Source organism: Herpailurus yagouaroundi, unplaced genomic scaffold (assembly GCF_014898765.1).
Source record: "Herpailurus yagouaroundi ecotype Mexico unplaced genomic scaffold, PumYag 139, whole genome shotgun sequence".
Lineage (NCBI taxonomy): Eukaryota > Metazoa > Chordata > Mammalia > Carnivora > Felidae > Herpailurus > Herpailurus yagouaroundi.
In genome coordinates, this window is record NW_024412394.1 from 5,976,711 (window position 1) to 6,001,112 (window position 24,402).

At 54.4% G+C, this 24,402-nt stretch overlaps 1 protein-coding gene across 1 annotated transcript in view; it reads right to left on the reverse strand.

Moving 5' to 3' along the window:
- KCNK5 (potassium two pore domain channel subfamily K member 5) overlaps positions 1 to 24,125 on the reverse strand; it is a 38,009-nt gene extending 13,884 nt beyond the window's left edge. The window contains exon 1 of the mRNA XM_040473399.1: positions 23,548 to 24,125. Within this exon, the coding sequence (XP_040329333.1) occupies positions 23,548 to 23,733 (186 nt within the window). The 5' untranslated portion in view covers positions 23,734 to 24,125. The remainder of the gene's footprint in view (positions 1 to 23,547) is intronic.
- Between the last annotated feature and the right edge of the window lie 277 nt (positions 24,126 to 24,402).

The following is a 24,402-nucleotide window of genomic DNA, read 5'->3' on the forward strand; positions in this document are numbered from 1 at the left end:
CTGCGACCCCCACTGTGCCCGCCAGGAGGGGCTGAGGCTGGGGCCTAGGCAGCCTGTCTGAACCCTGGCCCCAGCTCCCGGCCCAGCTGCCCCCCGACTCACAGCACCCACCTACCACCCAGCCCCTGCTGGCCTCTCCCTGCGTGTCCCTGTCTGTCCATATGTCCATCTAGTCTAACAACCCCTCTGAACAGGGGGCTGGGGTGGGGGGGGGGGAAGTGGAGGCCCAGGGGGAGTGTTGTGAACAGGACTGACATCAAGTGGAGATTAGTAAACCTATCTCAGGCACTTTCCAAGCAAGTATTTGCAGTATGGACTTGTTTACAACAATGTTTATCAAATCCTTTAACACCTGAACTAATGAACAGATAAAGGGAGGAGGGGAGGGGGACCCCAGAGCCTACGTGGGGACTCCCTAGAGCAGTTTGAGAAACGGGAGTGGGGATGTGGGGGGCTAGTGGGGAACGGCTCGTCTGTCCAGCTGCGGGCCAGTCCTCCATCAGACAGTCCTTTCTGGGACTGCTGGCAGAGTGAAAGTGCCCCGGCTGGAAGGTGAGCACCTGTTAACTATCTTATTCCTAAAACCAATTAGAGAGTGGAAGACTAAAGTTAAGCCCTCGATTATCTCCATCCGCTGTCCCTCTGCACCGCTCAGACTGACTTGACTTCTCAAGCTTTCCCTAACTGGGGATGGCGGAGAGGGTGCTGGGCTTGTTTTTAGATGAGGAAACTGAGGCTCAGGGGCCTTAGATACCACACAGTCATTGAGGCAGTGGCTCTCAGTCCAGGCTGCCCAACACAACCCCCTCCCGGGGTTGGGGGGGGGGAGGGGGACGTTAAATAACTACAGTGCCTGGGCCCCCCGGCAAGTGTTCTGTGTAGTTGACCTGGGTAGTGAACAAACCCCACGGGGGATTCTGACATGCAGACACTCACTGCTTAGTGTGGGGTGATGGGCGTGGACGCCAGGCTCCAAGCCTCCACCTCCCTGCCCCTGGGCATTCTCACTGGCCTCTCCCCTCAGCCCAGGTGACCAGGGTGTGGCTGGGAAGGCAGGCACACCTTATGAACGGGGTACTGGCGAGGGCCAGGCGGTGCCACCCTGATACCTGTGCCAGCTGCAGGCCCTATCGCTCCCGGGGAAGAAGCAGGTGTCTGTGGCAGGTGCAGGGACCCAAGGGGGCAGGGCCACACCGCATCTCAGTTGAGACCAGACCTCAGCTATTGCGGTATGGACTTTGTTAACTTCTTTTTTGCTTATCTGTAACTTTCAGATTTGTGCCAGTGCCCACCCATGGAGTATTTATTATGTTTTTAGAGGAAAGAAGGAAAGATGAATTGTTGGACACGTGGCTGGAATGCTAGGTTGGTGGGCTAGGCAATAGGGCTGAGGACCCAGGTCCAGCTCCACTCTGCCAGCCACTTGCTGAGATCTTCCTGGAACCCTGGACCTCTGTCCACTTCCTTCTCTGTAAAATGAAGAGGTTGGTCTGGGACTCCCGGGGTCCCCCTGCCTGTACAATGCATAATTTCCTCTGCCCAGAATCATGACTTCTGGGCCCAGTTCAGCACTTCCCAAATCCCCAATCCACAGCACATTTGAGAAGATACATTTTCATTCTCGAGACTCAGTTCACTGGCCACCAGCTCCAGCTCCTCCTGAGCCCCCAGCAAGTCAGGTCACCCACATCAGGCGTGAGCCCTGCTCCTCGATCACGCTTCCTCTTCCTTGTGTCCCCTGGAGGATGCAGGACTGCAGGACGGAGAAGGCACCTCACTGCGTCTACTTCTCTTTGGTCCTTAAAGTAATGTGCCGGTGCTGGTCTGGGCTGCCCTCCCTCAGCCCAGGTGTCTCGGGCGGGGCTGTGTACAGAACACAGCACAGTCCCCTGCAGTGTTGGTCACACCTACAGAAACCCGCACAACCTCATTAGGCAAAGTGGCAAGTGGTACACCACCATGTCCTCAAGGCACACTTCAGGGGTCACCATACTACTGCTTAACCGAGACTGTGCGTAGAGATGGTCCCCGGGGGAGAGATTGGGAAAGTACTCCTGCCGGGGTCCTGCCCTCGGGGAATCGGCCAGCAATGGTCTGGGGCACGAAACTAAGATGATTAAATCTGCCCCGGGTGACTCTACTATTATAAGCGGCCAATTTCAAAGCCACTGCCCCAGACCTAAACTGTCCTCCCTCCCGAGGCCAGCCCCGCCCCTTGAGCCAGTGCAGCAGGCCGTGGAAGCATGGCTGTCCTCCAGCCCACCTTTGGGCTTCCCCTCCTGCACCCTCCCAGGCCATCTCTCAGCAGCCTCTGCGGAGCTCAGAAGCACCACTGGATCTCACGCTCCAAGGGGCAAGCCCATGCCAGAGGGGAGTACGTTTTCAACAGAAATCTCTGGGTTTCCGATTTTCTCAGGCCCGGGAGCCCTGTTTGTACTCGGGAGGGACAATAAAAACAAGGCAGGTGACCCTGCCCCCATTGTTCTGGTAACCCCCCAGCAGCTGGGGGCCCCCTCCCGTGAGAGCTGAGCCCAGGGCAGAGCTTTGCAGGGACTGGCTGACCTGGGAAGGCTGCAGGCTTGGCTAAAGCAAACAGTGAGGGCTGCTGGGGTCTGGGCTCAGGATGGGGCGTCAGCAAGTGTTCTCAGGCGCTGGAAGGCTCAGCAGACGCACTGGACTGGAAATCCCGGTGTGTGCAGACATAGGGGACCTCGCCAGCCCAGCTTGGGGTCTCCCGGCACTGCTGCCTGAGAGCACTTCCTCCCACCCGAACACACACACAAGGTGATCCTCTGGAGCCATGTTCCCCAAATCCACCTCCTGCTTCATCTTCTTAAGGACCCAGGGCAGGTGGGATGTCCAGGGACACCTAAATGACAAGAGGGATATCCTTTATCCACCTCAGCTTCTCTGCCCAACAATTCACACCCACTGCCCTGCCCGGGGTGACCATGGCCTGGCCATGTCATGTCCTGTGCTGCTACCATCAATTCCTGATCTGGGATGCTGGGGCCTGGGGCCTGGGTTCATGACTTGGCCTCTTCCCTGCCCCCAGAATCCAAATTCTGGGAGTGTCGGACATCTCTCTAGAGGCCTTCCCAGATGTAGAGAAAATTGTTCGGCCAGGACCCCTCAAGCATGCCAGGTGGACAGAACAGTCCCCTGTTCTGGGATGGGGACACTTGGGAGTGAAAGTGCCCCACACAGGGTTCAGCTTCTGGCTCGTCCTTTCCATACAAGCCAGCAAACCTCTCTGGGCCCCAGCCAGCAGCTCTAACGAGGCCCAGGAAGAGCATGGAGCTGGCACTCCCCTCCTTCTCACTTGAACCCACGATCGTCAGGCACCTCTCACACCTAGAACTCCTGTGGCCCTAATCTCATTCAAGGCCAAGACCCTGGAGGGAAGGGAGGCAAAATGGATATTCCTATTCCCATTTTGTAGGTGAGAAAATCAATCAGAGGGGGCTAGTGACGTGGTCGAAGTCACACAGCAAGCTGATTGCAAAGCACAGAGCAGAACCGACCAGAAGCCCCTGACTCTCCATTGAGGCTCCTTTCCGCCAAACAACCAGACCATCCATTGCCCATCCCGGGACTGGGTTGACAAATGCCAACCAGAGCGGAGCAGGGAAGGGGACAGCAGACAGGTAGGCAAAGGTAACAGATGACACAGAGCTACGAAAGCGTTGTGCAGATCTAGTTTTGATATTATTTAGGGGATGAGCCTATGCTTACACTCCCCATCTCCAACTCCCAGGATGCTTCTTAGATCCACCCGGACCTTGTGGTGGGGTGGAAGGTGCAAACTCGGAAGTCACCCTCCACGCAAGATTTCTAAAAACAGCCCTCGGGCAGCCACAAAGGAGGCCACAGGAACCGCTGACCTGCTATCTCCCCATCCAGGGCTGACGGCCTGACCTGATTCACCATCAGCCCGGCTGCCCCACTCCCGCCACCTTGCTTCCGGTCCTCCAGAGCTCAGGTCTGCACGCTGGCCTGCACAACACAAACCGGGATGGCCAAGCCACTTCAAAATCACAAACGTCATGTTTGGGACCCTCCACAAGCAGCCCAGGGATGAGCAAGAAAGGCCTGGGCTCTGAAACAGACGTGCCTGGGTGTCCACCACTCACCAGCAGGTCACCAGGGACAAGTCCTCTCCCCTCTCCGAGCTTCACTTTCCGCACCTGGCAAGCGGCGGTACCAAGACTGCATCGGGTTGGGGTGCACCTTACATGAAACAATGCACGGCTCGGTGTTGGGCATACATGGTGTGCCCCCAAAACAGGTACTGGGTAGAAAAGTGAACGTGGGAAACACAAGGGTGATGGGGGGGCGGGGGGATGCCTGCTGGACGGGGCCTCCAGAGCTGCAATGAGAGAGCTGGGCTGGCTGCCAACGGCAGTGCCCTCCTTTCCGGCTACCACCGCCTGGAAGACCAGGGCTGGGGACACTACTTATGGCCACAGCCTGTTTGTCTCCCCCAAGATAGAAGGCAGACTTCACTCATCCCTTATTCCTAGAACGGAAACTGGCACCAGTAAATACTCAGTATTAATGAATAACTGAGTCTCCAAGACAGATGCCTTTCCTAATCACACCTTCCAGTACACAAAGTTGGGTGCCAGTGCAGTTGATGTGGGTTCTGGCTCTGCTGGGTAAGGTGGGCAGTCCTGGTAGGTGAGGGCAGCCCGCATTGATGGCTCTGTTGTTTCTCTGCCCCAGTGCCTCTCCCCTGCCTCACCCCGCCCCACCCCACCCCACCTGTCTGCAAGGCCAAAGCCCCCAGAGGTCCTAGCCCCGATGAGTCAGCTTCCCTGCAGACTTTGGAACCATCAGGATTTCAGAGGAAGGAGGCACGTGGGTGGGGAAGTGGGGGAGCCCAGGAGGCTCGTCAGGGTTGAGAGCCCCAGGTCTTCCCATGCATGTCCTTGCTTTCCTGCTCCCCCAGCAGTTGGAAGGACACTCTGTTCCAAGAAGCTCTCTTAAACCCTGGAGGCTGCTGGTCGTGTTCCTCTGGACAGCCCTGGTCTCCCTTGCTGGGATGCTGAGGACATGGTTCCCCTCCGCCGACACCCCCACACTCCTGCCTCCATGGTATAAAACCTGTCCCTGATCCCTGCCTCGGTCATGCCTTCTGGTTACACCCATGCCCCTTGAGAGGAGGGCTGTGGCTGACATCAACCACCTCTTGTCTTGCAGAGCACCCTAGACCACAGGCAAACTCTCCCCCACCTAGGGGCCTCGAGAGCGGCCCCTCCACCTGCTCCTTCCTCCTTTCCCTCTCGCTTCACCCCGGCTGGTGGCTCTGGGTAATAAGTAACTACCCATCCTTGAAGGCTGGGGTTCTGATGGTAAGGAATTATTAAGCTTACCCATTTACTGCAATTTGTTTAAGAGACTAGATAGTTAAACTGTAAACCCCTTCACTAATTTAAAAACAAACAAACAAAAAAAACCAACAAAAAAAAAGAAGCCCACAGGGGTCGTAGGGAGTGGTATTAATTCTGCATGAGGGGTAGACAGCTGAGTTTCTCCACTCCTGTGGAGTAACCCTCCCACCTGTTTATTGCAACCCCCCACCCTGCACCCAATCCCGGCCCCGCTGTGTCCAAGCATGATCCCACCCCATACCTCTCCACAAAGCCCCCTGCAGGATTCTCCTGCAGGCCAACCACCTGTCATAAAATCCTTCCTTATTGTCTGACTCTAGCCTAAATCCCTCCGGCTGCACTCCAAGCCCATTTCCTTTGGTTCAGTCTCCAGCTGGAGACGGACAACAGCTGGCCTCCATCCTCCCTGGAATAAATTGTACAAGAAACTACCGGCAAAGTAGCACAGGCATTTTGGGATGGATGGTACTCTTTGCCCGGCAGGGGACGGCGGGGGGGGGGGATGTGCTTCTGCCTTATGGGCCCCCAAAGCCCAGATCAAATCCCACCAGAAGGCTGAGTCACGATCAGAGACAAGGGTCAAGACCACAATGCCCGACGGTCGTGAAAATCCCTGGGCGGGATGCAAAGGGAGTCCCATCCTGAAGGGCGGATCCCCCACTCCCCAGACTGCCACAGATTTCACTGGTCATTCCACCAGGGGCGCTGGCCCCCAAGGCCCCATTTGGAGATGACAGAAATAAGACATAAACAGGCTCCCCAGTTTGGGAAAGGAAATGGGAGCCAGATATAAGTAACCAGGGCCCCCCGGTCACGGGCTGCTAATACCACCCTTACCCAGGTAGGTCATGACAGGAGAAGGGCAGAACAGGCACAGCCACCTCAGCCTTTTCCATCACGCAGGGACGGTCCCTGGCCCACCTCCCATCCCCAGCCAACTGGGGCGTGGACGTGACCAGGGTGAAGAAACACTGAGGCATTTTGTGCTGAAGGTATGGAAAAGTACAGCCAGGCCCTCCTAGCTAGGGACCAGGGACAGGCCTGGTGACAGGAAATGGAAACTCTCTGGATGGCACAGGAGGAGAGTCATGTCTGTAAGACAGCCCCGTTGCAAAACCCACGAAGCAGAAAGTATCAGGACCATGGCTCACTCACTCTCTCTCTCTCTCTCTTCTTTACGAGGGCTGGGATTTTAAGCAACAGCATTTTTCAAGTCTGCTTAACCCCCTAACTCCCACCCAAGGGCTGGCGGCTCTCAATCTTCTTAGCAGAGAGCAGGAACTGTCAGTGCATGGGCCCGCACAGGGTCAGCTACTCTCCAGGCCCAGAAGTCATGACCTCCATTTCTCCACTTGTAAAACGGGAAGAACACTGCCTCCCCCTCCCCCCACACCCCCAACTCTCAGGGCTATGGATCCAAAGGCTCGATGGATGTGAACGTGAAGGACATGAAGCAGGGGCACAGGCAAAGCCAGAGATGCCCCTGACTTAAAACTTGTGGTTTCTAAACACCTCGTGCTGTTGGGATAGGCTTTCTTTCAGCCTCCTGGTGCATTGTGTGTGGCCAGGGAAGGCTCAAGGACAGGAAGGTACATGGCACGAGATTTCCAGGTCACCCAGGGGTCATGCAGGAGAGCGAAATCCGCTCCTCACGTGGCTGCATCCTGTCCCCCTGTGGAACTCAGTTTCCCACGAGAACACTACATGGCAGCTGGGACGGCCACTTCTCAGGCTCGTCCTGGGAGGTCCATTTACCATTCCAGCCTGCTGAAAGTGGCTGTCTGTCCTGAGGGCCAAACAAGTGACCCATCAGTGGGCTTCCAGGACACAGCCTGTCACCTCCCAGGAAGAGTGGTGAGACCAGATGGCAAGATGGGAAGAGGGTTCCCTTCACCCTTACTCCCACCTTGGGGCCCTGGGGTATTCCCCTCTTTGGTGGAGCAAGAGTGCAGCTGTGCCTGCCTGTTACAAATGCCACATCTGGCCAGGCACCAGCCCCTGTACAGAACGCATCCAACCTAATTTAACCCAAAGAAAGAAGGGACCAGAGTTCTGGACGACCTTCCCTTGCACTGTGCAGCTCAAAGCTGGATCTACTGATTAAGTATTTACTGAGCACTGGCCATATGCTCTGATGCTGTGAGCCAAACAAGGGAATTGCAAGACAGGCTCTGCCTAGAAGGACTTGCAGTTCTGTCCAGATACGGGCAGGCACACAGGAAGTTACAGGACGGTGGAAGACACCACAACAAAGCAGCGGGATAAACGTCGAGGTCAGGACAAGCCCCAGGGCTTGAGCTATGCCTCTGTCAAAGTCCCAGCAACTGGCCACAAAGCAGGACAAGAAGCCCAAACCCAGATGGGGAAACGGAGGCTCACAAGACACAAACGACTAGAGCAGAGCCATCTCCCGGTCAGATGCTTCCGCAAGCTCTGAAAAGCGCCGGGCCCTCCTCCCCAGCCCCACCCTTGGGTCCTCCACCTTTCCTGGCCCAGGACCCATATCATGTACCCCAGAAGGAACCTGGAAAACTCGCCCTGCAGGTTCCGTCGGCCACCCCTTCTTCTATTCTTTCCAGATTTGGGGTGGAAGAGATGTTCATGGTTCTCATCCCAGGGGAAGATGTACCCCGGGTGGCCACAGATCCACCCAGCCAGCGAGCCTGGACCTTAAGTGCAGGCTTTCCTCCCCAGGGCCGGGGAAGAGCTGCCCTTCACTGCAGACTGGGCTGAGGAACAGGGCGGAGCAGGCAATCAGAAGGAACTGACACCCTGGACAACAACTGGAGGTCCATGGAAGATGACTCACTGTCTACCTCAGCCTGGGCCCACCTCCAATGGAGCCAGGGTGGACTGATGGTGACACCAGGAATGACCCTCCCATCAAATACACACTCATCTGAGTCTGATGTGGCTGAGCGGGCAAGGCGGTCCACAGCCCTCTGCAATCTCACGCTTTCTGGGGTGTGAGGGTGGGTGTGCTAACCTCAGAAGGGCTTGCAAGTTTCCGGTCGGGGGCGGGGATGGGGAGGCCACCCCCTACAGGTTCCTGGCACACCACTGTCCCAGCTCCAAGCCTGCCAGGCCGGGCCAGCTCTCCCCTCTCCCACCCCAGAGCAGGAATGGAATTTGACTAGACACCGCGAGAAGCCAGTGGGCCATTAGAAACCTCAACAGATTCCTATCAACACTCCAGTGCTGTCCAAGAGAACTCTCTGTGCTGTGGAATGTTCTATATCTGAGCAGTCCCATGTGGCTACCAAGCCTTTGAAATGTGTGACTGAGGAACTAAATTTTAATTTAAAATTAAACAGCCACGATATTTAGTCATTATCACGTTAAAATTAAATTAATTGGCAACAGGTGGGTGGTGATTACCGAACGGATGCAGAGTGAAACACAACACATCCTACCCAGACTCTCTCTCCCAGGCAGAGTCCGCCTTCCCCTGGTCCCTCACGTTCACCCAAGCCTCCGGAGGTAAACCGCAGCACGCTCCTGACTCTGAGTTACATGCGTGGTCCCGGGCTGACCCAAATCTCGCTTGTGCTCTGTGTTCATCCAAAAGGCAGGGCAAGGTCTCCCTGTGCCCCTTTGAGACTTGGCAGAGCTGGATGCAACATAACACTTGTCCGTGGGCCACTGGAAGACACCGTCCCTTGTAGGGGACACTGGGCGCAGCACTGGGTACAGCCGCTGGGGCTCCGTGGCTCTGCCAGGGACCTCTCAGGGAACTGCACCCTCTCCTTGGTGACCGCCGACTTGTGTGTCTAGTCTCAAACACCTTGGTCTGCGGACCAAAGGCCCCCCCTGGTTTCCCCAGACATTGAGCCCCTTTGCCTCCAAGTGTTCAACAGCACGGCTGCCCAGGAAGTCACAACTTTGGCAGCTACATTGAAAAACAATAGCAACACACTGTTTAGCAATCACAGAACTGACACCAGGTTTTAGAGTACGTTCTGTTAAAACCGTGTTTTTGCTTTGTGCACCTCAAACATTAAAAATGAAAACAGCTAGCACAGAAGTGGCTGATGACATAAGCATATATCTTACCCTTTAAGAAAATTAAATTTCTTTGTTTTAAAGGCTTGACAACAGCATTTCAGAAAACTGGGGAGGCAGAGAAAGAAAGAGCCATCAATAATCCTGCCTCCAACTCAGTACTCACGCCTTCTGTTTTTACATCAAATTTCTATGACTCAACGCTAACAGAACCCCCACACTAACTTCAGAGTCCCAGCTGCCCTCACCCCCAGTCTTGTTTTTGTTTAACTTGAAGCCTGGCTTCTAGCTCAGTCCCACTTTGAGAAACACCAACCTAAGCACCACCCCCAGGAAACCACCCCCACCCCCAGGGCCTGGGTAGCTCAAGCATCAGGTGTCTCTGTGGTAGTCTGTCTGAGGGTTTCCCATCCACTGGCCACACAGCCCCAGACAGTCAAGAAGGAAGGACTAACCTGTGTGTGCAGAGCAGCGGGGGAGAGGGGCGGAGGAGTGTGTCCACAGACACAAGACCAGCTTCAGGAAGGGGAGGTTTTAAGGCCTGTACACAGTGACCCCAACACAGAGCAGGCAGAGGAGCCAGGGGGTTTGACCACATGCAGCTCTCAGCCCTGGAACGTTCCAAAAAGAGAGGTTGTGCCAAAGCTGAGATCAGTGAACCTGAGTCCTCAGCAGGCTTGATGCAGATGGGAAACTTCTGGAGCAGGACCCAGAGTGGCCCCCATGTCTCCAAAGTTGCCCTGCCCCAGCACCGTGGCGCCTGCCCTGGGTCTAGACCCAATGCACACCTAACCCAGGGAGGTGTTGACACTTTGCCAGGCAACCTATAGACCTGTCCCAAGAGGGAGGTGCGCAGGTGAGGTTCAGAGAGGTGGGGGCAGTCCCGGAGAGCTTGCTGGGTAGACATAGAGTCTGGCTGGCCAAGACCTCCATTGGGAGGGCTAGGGACAGTTTTCCAGATTGGAAGTGGGTCCACCTAAAAGGCAAAGGAGGGCTGTGAGGGTCCTGCCTCTGAAATTTGAGGGCTGGTGGAAGAGAGGCCGAAGGAAAGAGAAATACAGCTCATGGTTCAGGGTATTCATTAATAATTACCCCTTACTCAGTACTAGACTTGTGATCCACTGGGGCACAGGTTGAGGGCCTCACGGGGGGGGGGGGGGGGTGCAGAGCCCCAGGGTGGGGAAGATGTGCCCAGAGAAGGAGGAGGCTCAAAGGAAGGTGACCCCCAGGTTCAGGGGAGCCTTCCCTGACACCCCTGGCCCAACGCAACTTTTCTCCCCTGGTGCACCCGAGGCCCCCACAACATGCCAGCTCCCTACTCAGTAATTCTCCATACACATTGCATAGCCCCACGCCAACCTCAAAAGCAGAGCTAACATCTAATTCTTCCCAGAATCTCCACAGTCCTTAAACCAGCATATGTACTGGGCATACGGCAGGTGCTCAGCCAAGTGTCTAATTGGCCTTAGGGAGCAAGTCCTTGGTTCCGAGGGGGGCAGCCACCTGGCCCAGTCACACAGCAAGTCAGCTGAGTAAGCCCTAGGCCCCCACTCCCTGGGCCACTTATAAGTAGATCTCTGGGCTGCGGCTAGAGTCTGGGGGATGGGAGAGACGGGGTGTTGAAAAGCTGATAATCAGGACACCCTCCCTTTTCCTGCTCCCCAGGGGGTGCTGACAAGACACTACTGCATCAGCTTGCTCCACTTAGCCCACTCAGCACTCACTTACCCTCAGTGAGAGGCACTGCTCTGGGGGGCCGGGATGCTGACAAGGGAAGGGCGTGCTTCCAAAGCTAACACTGTCAGGATGCATTCCACGACCCAGGAGGCCAGAGTTTTATTTGAACAGCAGAAATGGGGAAGGTACGGGGCTGCTGTTCTTTCTCCTCCAGAGGGTCTGTGCACAGGTGCCACCCTGTGCCTGGGACGTGGGAGGGTCAAGAAGCTTGCACTTACACACAAGGGGCCCATCCTGGGGTCCTCAGCATGCTGCAGTCACCGACCTCTATCCTCAGCCATGTGAGCAGCATCGGGGTGGTATTTCCACTGCAGGAGGATGGCAAGACTAAAGCTATTCCCTACCAAGGTGTAGCCCAGAGTCCTGCTGGGGGCCTTCCCCTGGGGAAGCCAAATGGGGGCACACGTCACAAGTACGGGTTTAGCTGCTGAGGAGGTGGCAGTAATATGGGGACTCAGGTGGAAATCTCACAGCTACACCTCCCCCATCGGCTCCTTGATTTTTTTCTCAAAGCCTCGGTCTCTGGGTCCCCTGACCCACAAATTCTGTCATGAAGGGTAGGGGCCTGTTGGGTCTGTAAGGATGATGGAGAAAAGGGGCTGAAGGCAGGAAAGGAGTTGACAGACCCGACTCTGAACTGTGGCACCCACTTACATAACCCAAGCTTTCCTGCTTTAAATGTTTTCATGCTGCAAATGGCAAATGAACCTATATCTGGTCAATGTGGTCAGGAAACAGTGGTGTCAGAACCCTGAAGGCTGCAGAACACAGCGCTCAGCAAAGGCCAAGCAAGCATGCATGGGGAGCTTTTGGGGTGCTAGGAACCAACGGGCCCCGAGCAGAAAATCCAGCCCCAAGGAGTGGCTGGTAGCCTAGAAAGATCGGTAGGACTGGCACTAATTTAGGACACCATGAGAGGCCACTCTGCAGAGCCCTGGCTCTGGACTCTGAAGGCCTGGGTTCAGGCCACTAACTAGCTGTGTGACCTTGGTTATGTTATTTAATCTCTCTGCTTCAGATGCATTATCTGCAAAATGAAGTTGCCCACAGCAGCTATCTTACCACTGCTGGGCAGTCGGTGCAACGTGACAGTGGCCCTCGCCTGGCCCATGGCACCTTTTCCCCCACCAAGTGCCAGCTACCGTTACTACTGTAGCACTGCCCCTCTGCCACCCCTCCCCACAGCAGCTCACGTTACTGGTGGACACAGACCTCCAGGTCTCCATAAAAACTGAAAACCTGCTATGAGCGGACAGCATTTTAGACCACCTCTCCACCCTCAGGAGACAGCCTCCCACCTATATCAAGGCCGAATGGGATCAAAGGTTGCGGTCCAGAAAGAGGGGAGACCACGTGGGTAGCAGAGTCCAAATCACACCGCAAGAATGTTGGCTTAGTCTGAGGGAGAAGCCACTGAGGGTTTTCTGAGTTTGGGGAGGGGGTGTGGACACGATCTGAGTCTCCGAGGACCCCTGATGGCTTTAAGAGTGGCCAGAAGAGCTCTTAGGAGGTGTGGCAGTCACCTTTCAACCTACGTCTTGGGGCCACGGCTTCCAAGAAGCCTTCCCTAATTGCCCCACTTAGCTCTAATTACTCCTTTATTGTACTTCCCTGAGCAGTAACCTTGGGAAAGTTACATAACCTCAGAAGGTCTGGGCCTTGGCTCTGGAGCTGTACAGGGAGGCCAGTTAGGTAACCACTAAGCTCCCTTCAGCCTCACAATTTATGATTTGCCGCCAGGAGATGTGCCCGGAGCCTGACCCTCCTCCCCCATCAGCCACTCTTGCCAGCCTCCGGGGGAGGGGGGCGTGGGGGGTGGGGAGAAACCAGCCAACGAGACAGTTCCTTGGGTGCAAACACTTGGGGTGCAGAATCCTGTGATGGGGAAGCTCCCTGGGGAAGCATGAGATCATTTCTGCTTCTTTCCGAGCCTACAGTTACCACAATCTCAACTTTTGCCTCTTGTTCCAGAAAAACTCACTCATGGGTGGGGAAGTTGGCCCTCAAGATCACAGAAAGGGGTGTGCTGGGCAGGTTAGGAAATCAAGGCAGGCCAATTTAGTTTAAGTAACATTAAGTCCTCTGTACCCCCAAACACGGTCAAGGTTCTGACTTAAAGGCCATTTAAAAGAGGATTAGAGGCAGGGTGACAAATGGCTCAGTGGAAAAAGGCTCTCGACCTGGGCAAGCTGAGCTAGTTTAACCTGAGCTTAGTTCTACAGACAGTCTGTCCCCAGCTCCTCGCCGGGCCTCCGTTTTCCTATCTGGCAGATGGGATGGAAATGCCACACCTCAGTCAGGCCCGGAGAGGTCACAGGGAGGCACCCTGGAGGAATGGGTCTGCAGAGACCCATGGTAAGGCCAAGGGTGAGAATCTGGGAAGGGTGCAAAGCCTGTGTATCTGAAGGTTTCTCAGGGGTCACCCAGGTACTGCAGGCGACACAACGCGACACTCCTGCTCCATCCCCTGGGGCCAACATCCTTGGCCAGCCGTGGAGGGGGTACCCTGCAGGGTGGGCCACGGGGTAGCAAAAGCCTAAAGCAGGCGCCAGTCAGGCTGGAGTTACCTGCTCAAGGCATGCCCTTCTCCCCTGCAAACAGCCGGGCCTTCCTCCTGCTCGCTCTGAAGATCAAACGGTTTCCACAAGGAAGGGGCAGGGAGTGTTGTTTCCCTCCCCCCGGCGGGTCCACTTGCCTTCCTGGTTTCCATAGTACATGGTCTGAAGACATTCCCCAAAAGGCAGGGACGGAAGGGGCTGCTTCCCTTTGCAGCAGGTCTCAAACAGGTTTGGGCACACAGTATGTGCTTAGTAAATATCTGCTGAATGAAGGACTGGATATTTGCTGTCTCAAGTTCCTTGAAGGCAGAATCCATGGCTCCCCATCTAGCATCTAGCTGGGCCAGGGGGTGGGGGAAAGAGACCTGTTAAATGCTCACACTGATTGGTTTTGCTAATCCCAGGAGACAGGAGTTCAGGAAAAGTTTATAAAAAAGGGGTGGGGGCAGGGAAGCTGAGAAGGGGTTCCTGGAGAGAATGACCCAGAGAGGGAGAGCAGTTTATTCTGTCAAGTCCCCCGGAGAAGAGATGGCAATAAACTGAATTTAAAGGTGAACTTGGAGCTGGCAGCTACAGGGAGTGAACATCACATACGTTTTCTCCATGTTCTGTTATCTTCGTCCCACCGAGATGGGTAACATCACTCTCCCTTTCAGACGCGAGTCGTGTGCTCAGGGCCACTCAGCTTGCAAAGGCCACTGTGACTTGAAAGCCTGTCCTTAACCACTAGGCAACATGGCCCCACCTCATGAGGCTTGAAGGGGAAAGCGGGAGCGCATTTTGATAATGGCACTCTCCCTTCCTCCTCTTCACGGTGTGGAGACTATGAGACCAGGGGCCAGAGTCTGGGCCTGGCTCAGTTCACCTAGAAAAGTGCCTTCTGGGGCACCTGGGTGGCTCAGTTGGTTAAGTGTCCAACTTCAGTTCAGGTCATGATCTCACAGTTCATGGGTTTGAGCCCTGCGTTGGGTTCTGTGCTGACAGCTCAGAGCCTGGAGCCTGCTTCAGATTCTGTGTCTCCCTCTCTGCTCCTCCCCCACTGGCACTCTGTCTCTCTCTCCCTCCCTCCCAAAAATAAATAAACAGTAAAAAAAAAAAAAAAAAAAAAAAAAAAAAAAAAAGGAAAAGTGCTTTCATCTTGAGGAGGCCTAGGTCCTCCAGACTGGCCATAGTACTGAAGGTCCACATGCGTCTCCACACCCCCCTTCAGAGCTGGGCACAGCACTGGGCACCAGGGGCCCAGCAGACACTGTGGGCACATCAGTGGCTGGCTATACCCCCACATGCTTATTGCACAGGTCTGTGGATTAGGGCCAAGGGTCCCTGCCCACGTAGGGCTCCTACTGCCTACCTGGGCCTAATTTAACCGGCACTTCAAGCCTTCCTGAGTGAATGGATGAATTTACTTGAAGGAAGTAGAGTCCAAGAGAAGTGAAATCCAGCCAGGGTCGCACAGCACACGCCAGTACCATGGGGAGAATTGGAACCCAGGTCTGAATCCTCTATTTCCTACACAGTGGTTCAGATCTGAGTCCGTCAGCCCCAGCCCTAGCCCCAAGCACAGGTCCACACAAAGGGAGGGGCTCAACCGTGTGCTGGCTGGGCCATCAAGCACCCTGCAGGGCTTTTCTCCTGGGGTTGGGGAGCAAGTCTCCCCCTCCTAGGAGGGACCCAGCTAAGCAGCTGCAGCCAGATTACACTGGGCCATGGGAGGTGACAACAGCCACAGTATGCAATCCTGCTTAAATATTTCAGCAGGAAACCCAAATATTTAGATGGAGGGGAGGAAAAACAGAATGCACATTTCAAAGCCAATCACAGGGACCTGCCTGCCAAGGGCACTGTGAGAGGGCAAGTGGGTGGAGTCTGCCCCCAACAAGGAAACAACTCTGATCCCAGGTCCCGAGTGACCACCACCCAGGGAAGACACCCATGAGGCCATCTGCCCCTGGAATCCTCCAGAATGGAAGAGGTTTGACCAAAGCCTGGGATGAGCCAGGACTGAGCAGAGAAATCCTTGCCACCTTTCCCCAGAGCAAGGAGCAGGGCCCCTGCTCGGGAAGGGAAGAGGGTATCAACCTTCCATACTTTCAGCTGTGGACCATGAACTCTTTGGAGGAGAGGGCTGTGGGTGAACTTGAAAGAAATGGAGAATGCTGGACAACTCCACTAGGACAACCTTGGGCACAGTATTGAAACTCTGTGGTCCATTCTGGTGCTCCTACTAGAAGGGAGTGCTGATAAGGGCACCTCCTGGATCCTTCTCCATTCCTAGCTCTGAAGTCAGCAAGGTGGGGATGAGTCTGAGCCTCCAGGTAGCCATGTAGACCTGAGCAAATCCCTTGGCCTCCATTTGCCTGGCTAATGGACATAGCAGTAACACTGAATCCACTGGACTGGTTTAATGAGACACAGTTAAAGTAGGAGCCCAATGCCCAGCACCCAGTAGGAACTCAGCAGAGTGCAACCCATACCACTCATCCTTCCAGCCTGCCTCAAATACCCGCTTCTTTAAATTCAAGAGTAGAAATTAATCTCTCACCCGTTCACACTTAGAACCCCCAGGTGCCCTTACCAATGTCAGCGAGGTGAGAGCTCCTTACCTTTCTTTCTCTAGACTGGGGGCTCCCTGAGGGCAGGGGCTATGTTTTAATCAGAGCCAGATCCCCTGCAGGCCAAGGGGTTCCACAGGCCTCAGCAAACAGGAACTGAATCCTGAGGCCCGGTGACTCTTGTCCCATCTCTCCAACCTCCACCATCTGCAACCCATCACTCAGCACCAGGACCGCATTTCCCCTCAGTTTCGCCACTGTGGCCTTGTTTCTCTGCCCAGCGAGGCTGAGCCCCCAAGGTCTACGGCCCAGTATGGTTTCTGAGGCTTCAGTACACACAAAAATGCTGGCCAGGAGGGAGGCCCCTCCGTGAGCCCACCCTTCCTTTGTCCAGATCTCTGAAATTTAGGGATCAGATTAACTCCTCACCAAAAGCCCAGAGGGCCCAGGCAGCTGTACCGAGCTGGAATATCCCACCCCCCCCCGCCACTTTTTTATATAAAGGGGCAACTAAGGTATTATCTGGAAGGTCATCAAATTGGGGGTGGGGGGGCTTTAGCTGGGACAGGAACCCACACTTGAACCTCCCAAGGGGTTCATGGTAAGAGGAAAAGGTGCCCTAACTGAAAGCTGGTGTGTGAGGGAGGGTGGATGCGCTGTGTTGTGTGTGTGTTGGGGTGGGGTGGGGGCGGGGGGGAGTGGGTTCTGTGGGCTTTGGTGGAAAAACCCACACTCCATCACATCAGAAAGTTCAAGGGAGGAAGCATCCTTATCAGAACACCCATGGGGTGAAGGGATCAGCCCACAGAAATGCTGTTAATTTAGGGTTGAAGATTCTACTTGTTTTAAGTTGCCACGCCTGTGAAGGAAGAGGGAACTTTCTGAAATGCTGTTCACTCCCCGACTTAAAAATTGCAAAAATTTGGTCAGTTCAAATTCCTTGGCTAAACCCAGAGGGCTTTGTCATCTGACCCTTACCTCTCGGCCCTATGGCTGCAGCCCAGAACCATCACACACTTTTACTCCTCCCTGAGGGCTGTGGGCAAGAAGGACCCACCATCCCCCCTTCTTTGTCTAGCTCTTTAAAAATGTGGTTGATATATACCCAGAAGAGGGATTGCTCGATCATACATTTCCATTTTTAATTTCCTAAGGAGCCTCTACACTGTTTTCCATAGTGGTAGCACCATTTTACTCAAAAAGACAAATGATTCCACTTGGAAGGCATTTAAAAGTAGTCACATTCACAGGAACAGAATGTAGATTACTCGTTACCAGGAACCAGGGGGAGAGGGGAAAAGGGAGTTGTTTAAGGGCGATAGAATCTGCTTCACAAGATGAAAAAGTTCTTTAGAGCTGTTTCCCAGCAGTGTGAATATACTTAACAAGAATGAACGGACTCTTCAAAATGGTTAAGATGGTAAACTTTGTTATGTGTTTTTTACTACAATTAAAAAAAAGTCGGTTGACCTTTCCTCTGCTTCAGGAAGGTCCTCCTGCTACTGTGTGAACCACACTTTTGTGGGGGCAGTCCCTTCACATAGCAGGGTTGTCTAGGAACAGTAGCAGCGACAGCGGCAGCTAACACTTAATGAGCACTATGTGCCAAGCACTCGTCTATGCAAACAGTGAGGGTGAGATTTGTGGCATGCCTTGAGAGGCCAGCCCGTAACCATCAGACATACTGCTTGCATGGTGACTCTTTCAACAACAGCAAGGAGCCTGCAGTTAGGTGGTGGGGCGAGTGGCACTTGGAGGAAAGCATGTCCTCTATCCATGTCAAACCCATCCTTGGGGAGGATGGCCAGGTCAGGCCTCGTCTGCCCTATTCTAAGAGTCCCTGGCAACTGTCAGTGAAATCTCCAAGGAGACTCGCCGTGACCCTCTGCATTCCCCCAGAGGGAACCGGGAAGGAGGCAAGCCTATTTCACATGCTTTCTTATAGTACCCAGCACACGTGGCCTCTCTGCATCACCCAGTTCTGGCCCAGTAGTTCTTGCACCCCAATTTGTACAAAGACTATCTTTCTTTTTTTAATATTTATTCATTTTTTGATAGAGACAGAGTGTGAGTGGGGGAGGGGCAGAGAGAGAGAGAGAGAGGGAGACACAGAATCAGAAGCAAGCTCCAGGCTGCTGAACTGACAGCACAGAGCCCGACGCGGGGCTCGAACTCACAGACCGTGAGATCATGACCCCAGCTGAAGTCGGACGCTTAACTGACTGAGCCACCCAGGCACCCCATGTATAAAGACTATCTTGGGGGTACTATGTCAGGACCATGGCTCCTCTGCTCCCCAAAGCCTTATACTTCCCTGCCCCCCACCCCACAGAGAATTCAGAAGCTGAGAGCAATCTGACAGCAAACAGCCAACTTCAAGATGAAAGCCCTTGGCCTGAGGTCAGAGCCGGCCAAGCACAGCACCCAAAACCAGAGGACTGTTTCTTTTAAATGTAAGACTATAAATAGGGCAAAGCCCCAGGAAAACACTTAGAAGCAACAGTCATCACCTCCCTTGCACCCCCTCCTATAGGGCTCCCCCCACCCCACTAGAACCTTTCAACACTTGCTAATTCCCACCCTCAATAATTCTCTAATACCATGCCATCTGCAATCATCCTAAGGGCTCTAGTAAAACTCTCAAAACGATTCAATAAAAATCCACTTTAACTGTTAAACTCTAACTAGAGCAGTTAACTGAGGCATATTTACCGATTTAAGAATTATTATTATCTCGGCTGCCCTCAACTTTGATCGGAACATAAACAAACAGGTCATTAGGAGGGGACCTCTTTCTTCCATTTCCTCTCAAAACCCCAACTTCCCTACTTTCCACTTCTGCAGTTCTAGACAGTGAGGATCCAAGTTTGAACTAATGACGTGGAGGCCTCCGTGATCTTGGATAATCAAAAGATCTATTGTGTTCCCTTTACTTACAAAGGCAGTTAAGTGGACCAGTGTGCTTTACAATTTCCAACGAGGCTTGAAACAAAAGAGGTTTTCATGTTAACCCTCAATTCTCAAAAAAATTCAATGAATGTGCCCCATTCTAAGGGCATCATTTGGTCAGATCATTACATCATTTGGTCAGATGTAACTTTTGCACATAACCCATGGTTATATTTTCAAATTTTAGGAGGAGGATTGGTGTTAGAAACACGATGTCAGAACCTCAAAACTGGAATCAGCTTGACTACTGTAGACTGGAACATGTAAGAGAATAGGAAGGGTCCAGAAAATAAAAGGAGTGGGGTCTGGCACCCACGGAAAACCTCCGAATAGGATAATGCAGTTTGGAGCTGGCAAGGAGGCCAGTAGGATCCAAGAGGCTTCTGGGAACTGGTCAGCTATGTGAGCAGTCTAGGAAAAACCAGTTAGGGATGGGGTGCTCCAGTGGAAGGCAGGGCATGGGGCGACCCCTACCACACCCCTGGGAGACATGGGAATCTCAAGAGCCACAGCAGGAACACCTCACTCTCTCCCTCCTTCTCCCTCTTAAGCCCTCCTACATCCAAGACTCCGCTTGAAGTCATCACCTCCTGAGAGCCCTCCCTGACCCCTTAGGCTGGTCCTGGAGGCCCTCAGGAACCATCACATCATAGTGGGTTTATTCTTCCTTCTCCCCAGCAGCCAGTCTGAGCCTCGTGGTGTCTTAATCCATCTTTGCACTCCCAGATCCTCGCCTAGTGCCTGGCACATAGTGGACACTTAATAAATGTTCGTTGATGAATGTTCTCATGTACTCTGGGATCAACCCGCTTCAGTGTGAAACCTGATTCTATACTATATAATCCTGGGCAAGTTATATCATTGTCCTCATCTATAAAAGGGGGTGGTCACCAAGATTAAATTAAAGTAAGAATGTATAGAACGTGCTTATTCAAAGCTCTGGTGCACAGGGAGTTCTCAAATCCTTCCTGTTTATGATCATTGCACACTGGAGGTGAAGGTTGAGACTGCCCCCCTTCACTGCATCCCAACCCTTTGCTCTTTTGTGCTACCAAGGGAGGGGTGGACCGATGCTTACCGCAGTAACAGAGGAGGTACTGGCTTGGCCAGGCCCAACACAGGAGGCCAGCATGCCAACGCCTGTTCTAGGGGAAATAGAAAATAAAATTTCCCAGCTGACCGAAGTCCAGCTGAACCACTCCACTAAGCTCACTTACAGACTACCCATTCAACAGCTTCACAGGCCTAAGAAGCAGGGCAAAGGTGTACAAGGAGTAGGCAAGCCAGGTTCCCACCCCAGGCTGTGCCCTCCTGCTGTGTCACCAAGGCCACTTCAACTTCCCTGAGCTTCAGTTTCCTTATCTGAATTCATAAGGTTGCTGTAAAAAGTACCTGAACTAACGTAGGTAAAGCACTAGGTCACCGTGTGCTCAATAAACACAAACAGACGGGGGAGACGTGCTCGCTTTAAGTGACATCTGTAGGCATCTTGCATAACGCTTCTACTTGCCCTGATCCTCACTGGACCCTCACTTTGCACTGAGGAAAGAGGCAAAGTCAAATGGCTTGATGGGTAAAATGGCCAATGCAGATGTCAAAACAGGCCTGTGCCACTCTCTTTTATAAAATCCACATACCACTCACAGTGCCCAACACACAGGGTGCTCAAATCCATGCTAACTGCCCTAGTGGAAACCTCTGCATGCAATTCAGGGAAGAGGCTGGGGAGGCAAGGGTTCAAGGTGGTTCTGAAGGCAGGAAGGAGGACAACCACAGGGTCTGAGGCTGCTGCGGTAGAAGCAGGGAGGGTAAGCATTTGAAAGTCAGGCAGGAAGAACCAGACAACTCGGTTGGGGCGGGGTGCCTATAAGACCTAATGAAAGGTGAGCAGTGTGTTGTGTTAACTCCCTTTGCACATATTTGAAAGCACATGCAGTTTCCAGTGTAAAAAAAAAAAAACCCCTACTCAGTCTGCACCCCCCACTTCTAACAACCCCTCCCAAGAGCCCGCCCCTACCCCAGGAATTTCTAGCTTGGGACTTCTCTAGGATTACAAAGGTGACTCAGAACCTGACAAAACACAGAACCTCAGGTGGAAATGCCCCAGGCCAGATGGGAAAGAAGTTTGAGTTTTCCACAACGGAGTCTTCTTTTTTCCTTAAACCAATTTCCTGGGGCTGAAGGTAATGCCTCAAGTCACATAACAGAAAGCAGAGCCAGGCAGATTTCTGCAGACTAAAAAGTGATGCTAGCAGAATGCTTCCGCTGGTCAGTGTTCACTTCTTGGGTTTTTCCTATGATGGGAGGGGAAGTTGGAGAAGGTTGGAGAGTTTTTTGGCCAGGGATGGGGAACAGGGCTGTCCATGATCCTCTCCAAATCAGATTGGCCCGATGCCCACATCTAAAAGTTACCTGCCTGCTTTTGGGGGGCAATCATCAGCGGGTTTAAGAGGACCCCCAAATAAGAGGCTTTTTGTTGATTCGAACCCCTTAAGAAAGCTAACTTCCAAAGCTACCACCACCAGCTGCACCCGGCTGCCTTACCCTGACCACCCCCCTCTTCCCTTCTCCGTGGGTTTTGAAGTTTATTTTCCCACATTCAGCCTTGAATTCTTTCCTTCCTTCCCCTGCTGTGGCGAAGAGGGAAACACTTCGAGGGCAGCTTGATTCTTTATCATCCCCGCCTGCCCTCTTCCCCCTCTAAACAAAGCCCTGGAACAAACTAAACAACAACTGCTCTCCCGGGGAATTGTTTCCTCAAGGGAAATTATAAAGTGACCCCTCCCCAACGCACACACACAGGGCAGACACTCATCCACAGAAGTTCCTGCTATTAGCAGCCAAACCACCCCAATTACCGGCTGAATTCCTCCTCCCCACCAACCTCACCTCCCACGGTCACCCACTCTGGGGACTGCTAAGGGCCCAGAGGCTCTCCCCACTAAAATGCAACACCCCTAAACCTCCCCTCTCACTGGCTCCTGGGAGGACAAGTCTTCACCTGCCCAGCTGCTGGTAGGTACCTATATGCTCGGGTGTGTGAATGTCCATCGATTTAAGGACAATGAGGGGGCAGCACAAGCAAGACATGCTCATGTTTTCCACAGCTTTCAACCTCCCAACAGTCCAGGGCAGGGAAGACAGATGAAGACGGGTGCATTCTCATTTCACATACGGGGAAACTGAGACCAGAAAAATGAGAGACAACTAGACAATCATAAAATGTTGGGCCGCTGCCGTAGATTAAATGTTGTTCCTCATCAAACCTTTCTCGCATCTTCCACCCCGAGAGTGGGGTAGGACCCCACTCCACAATCTAGAGCCGTCACCAGCTCTTTATACCCAGGTCCTGGTCCTTCCACCAGAGAGAAGCCATTAGTGCAGGCCAGGGAGGGTGGGTGCTTAAGACTAAGAGCCTCTGAGAAACTGGCATGGAGGACCCTGGGCCCCAAACAGACCCAAGATCCCAGCCACCATGGTCAGCCCCAGTTTATTCTAGTGAGGTCAAAGCCATCCATAGAGCACGTACCAGAAGATAAGAGCTTCTCAATGTCAACACGGAGAAGAAACTATACCCCACGGGTCCCCTTCTGCTCAACCTCTCCTTTCCCGTAAAAAGGATTCCCGGGGTTTTGCTCTTTTGTTCAACCTGCTACTTTCACCAACTTTAACTCCAAGCCCTGGGGGAGGAGGGGAGGTGTCTCCATGAGATAAGCCCTGCCGGAAGCTTGAGCGCGTCCCAGGCACTGCGGCCATCAGCCCCCCATCCCGGGGGGGCGGCGCTCGGGCGGTATGGAGCCCCCTACCCACTTCCCGAGCCCTGGGGGTGCGGGTCCGGGTGCGGAGGAGCCTTTGCATAGCTTGGGGCTGTGGGACCCTCCCGCCACTACGCCCGGCTCACGTTCCCGAAGAAACACAGGGCGGGCGCGGCACTGGCCCGGAGCTGGGAGGTGGAGATGCGAAGGGGTGGCACCCGGCTCCACTCCCGAACTCCGGGAGCGGGAGCTTCTCAAAGTGCAGATAACCGCCTTTATCCGCCCTACAGCCCCCCTCCAACGAGGGAGGTACCCGCACACTCACAGGGAGCCATCGCGGGGCCGGTTCACCCAGAGGTCAACCCCAACGTCTCTCTGGACAAACGGGGTTCCCAAAGAGTCTCCATGCGTGGGTGACTCCCGTGTCTACGGGTGAACGACAGACCTCAGCAGCCAGACCCATGTGAGACATCCTTTCCTGCCACCCCCAGGGCTGCCCGCAGGGACTGAGGGTTATCCAAAGCTGTGAAGGGTTTCCCTTCGGCACTCCTAAAGCTCCAGCCGGCTTCCAGTGTCTGTAGGGGCACAGACGGCGGCTCACCTGCAGGATCTTATCCAGGCCCTCCTGGCCCAGGCACGGGAACTCCTTGAGCAGATGCAGTTTCTGTGTATAGTAGTTTTTCTTGGCCTCTTTCCAGTGTGGCTCCTCGAGCACCTCGAAGATCGCCGCCCCGATGGCCAGGTAGAAGATGATGGCCGAGGTGAGCAGTGGGCCCCGGTCCACCATGGCTCCCAAACGGCCGCCTCCTGGAGAAAGGCTCCCCTAGCCCCTGCGGCTCCGGGTCCACGCGCCCTACAGCCTCTGGAAACAGCTGTTTGAATTTGGAGCTCCGCATGCGCAGTGCCCTGTTCCCCCCCCCCCGCCTCCCGCCCCCGGCGCAGCTCTCCGTACAAAGTTGCTCCGCCAAGTTGGCCCACCAAGCGCGGGGAACTGTACGAGGACTTGCTCCCGCGCGGGGGGGCGGGGGGGGAGGCTGGTGGGGGGACACCAAAGCGGGACAAGGGGGCGCCCTGGCTCGCTGAGGTAAAGGGAGCCGGGGAACTCAAGGCCAGAGTCTAGGGAGACACGTGGGCCGTCCTCCGCGAGCCGCAGCAGTGTGCGCCGCACCCGCCTCCACGCGCCTCTTTAACCAGCGCCCAGCGCGCGCGCCCTCCCGAGCCTGATCCCGGGGGTGGTACCCGTGCAGGTCCCGCCCCTCGTCTGCACCGCCCCCGCTCAGGCCCGCCCCGCGCAGGCCCCGCGGCTGGCCGGCCGGAGAAGTCACCGCGAGGTGCGCACGGGTTCGGTGCTCCGTGCGCTGCCGGGGGCTGCCGCCAGGGGAGGCTGCGTGCCCCGCGGTGCCGGAGAGGTTGGGGTCTCTGGGGCTCGCGTTTGTTGTTAGTTTCGGTGGTATTA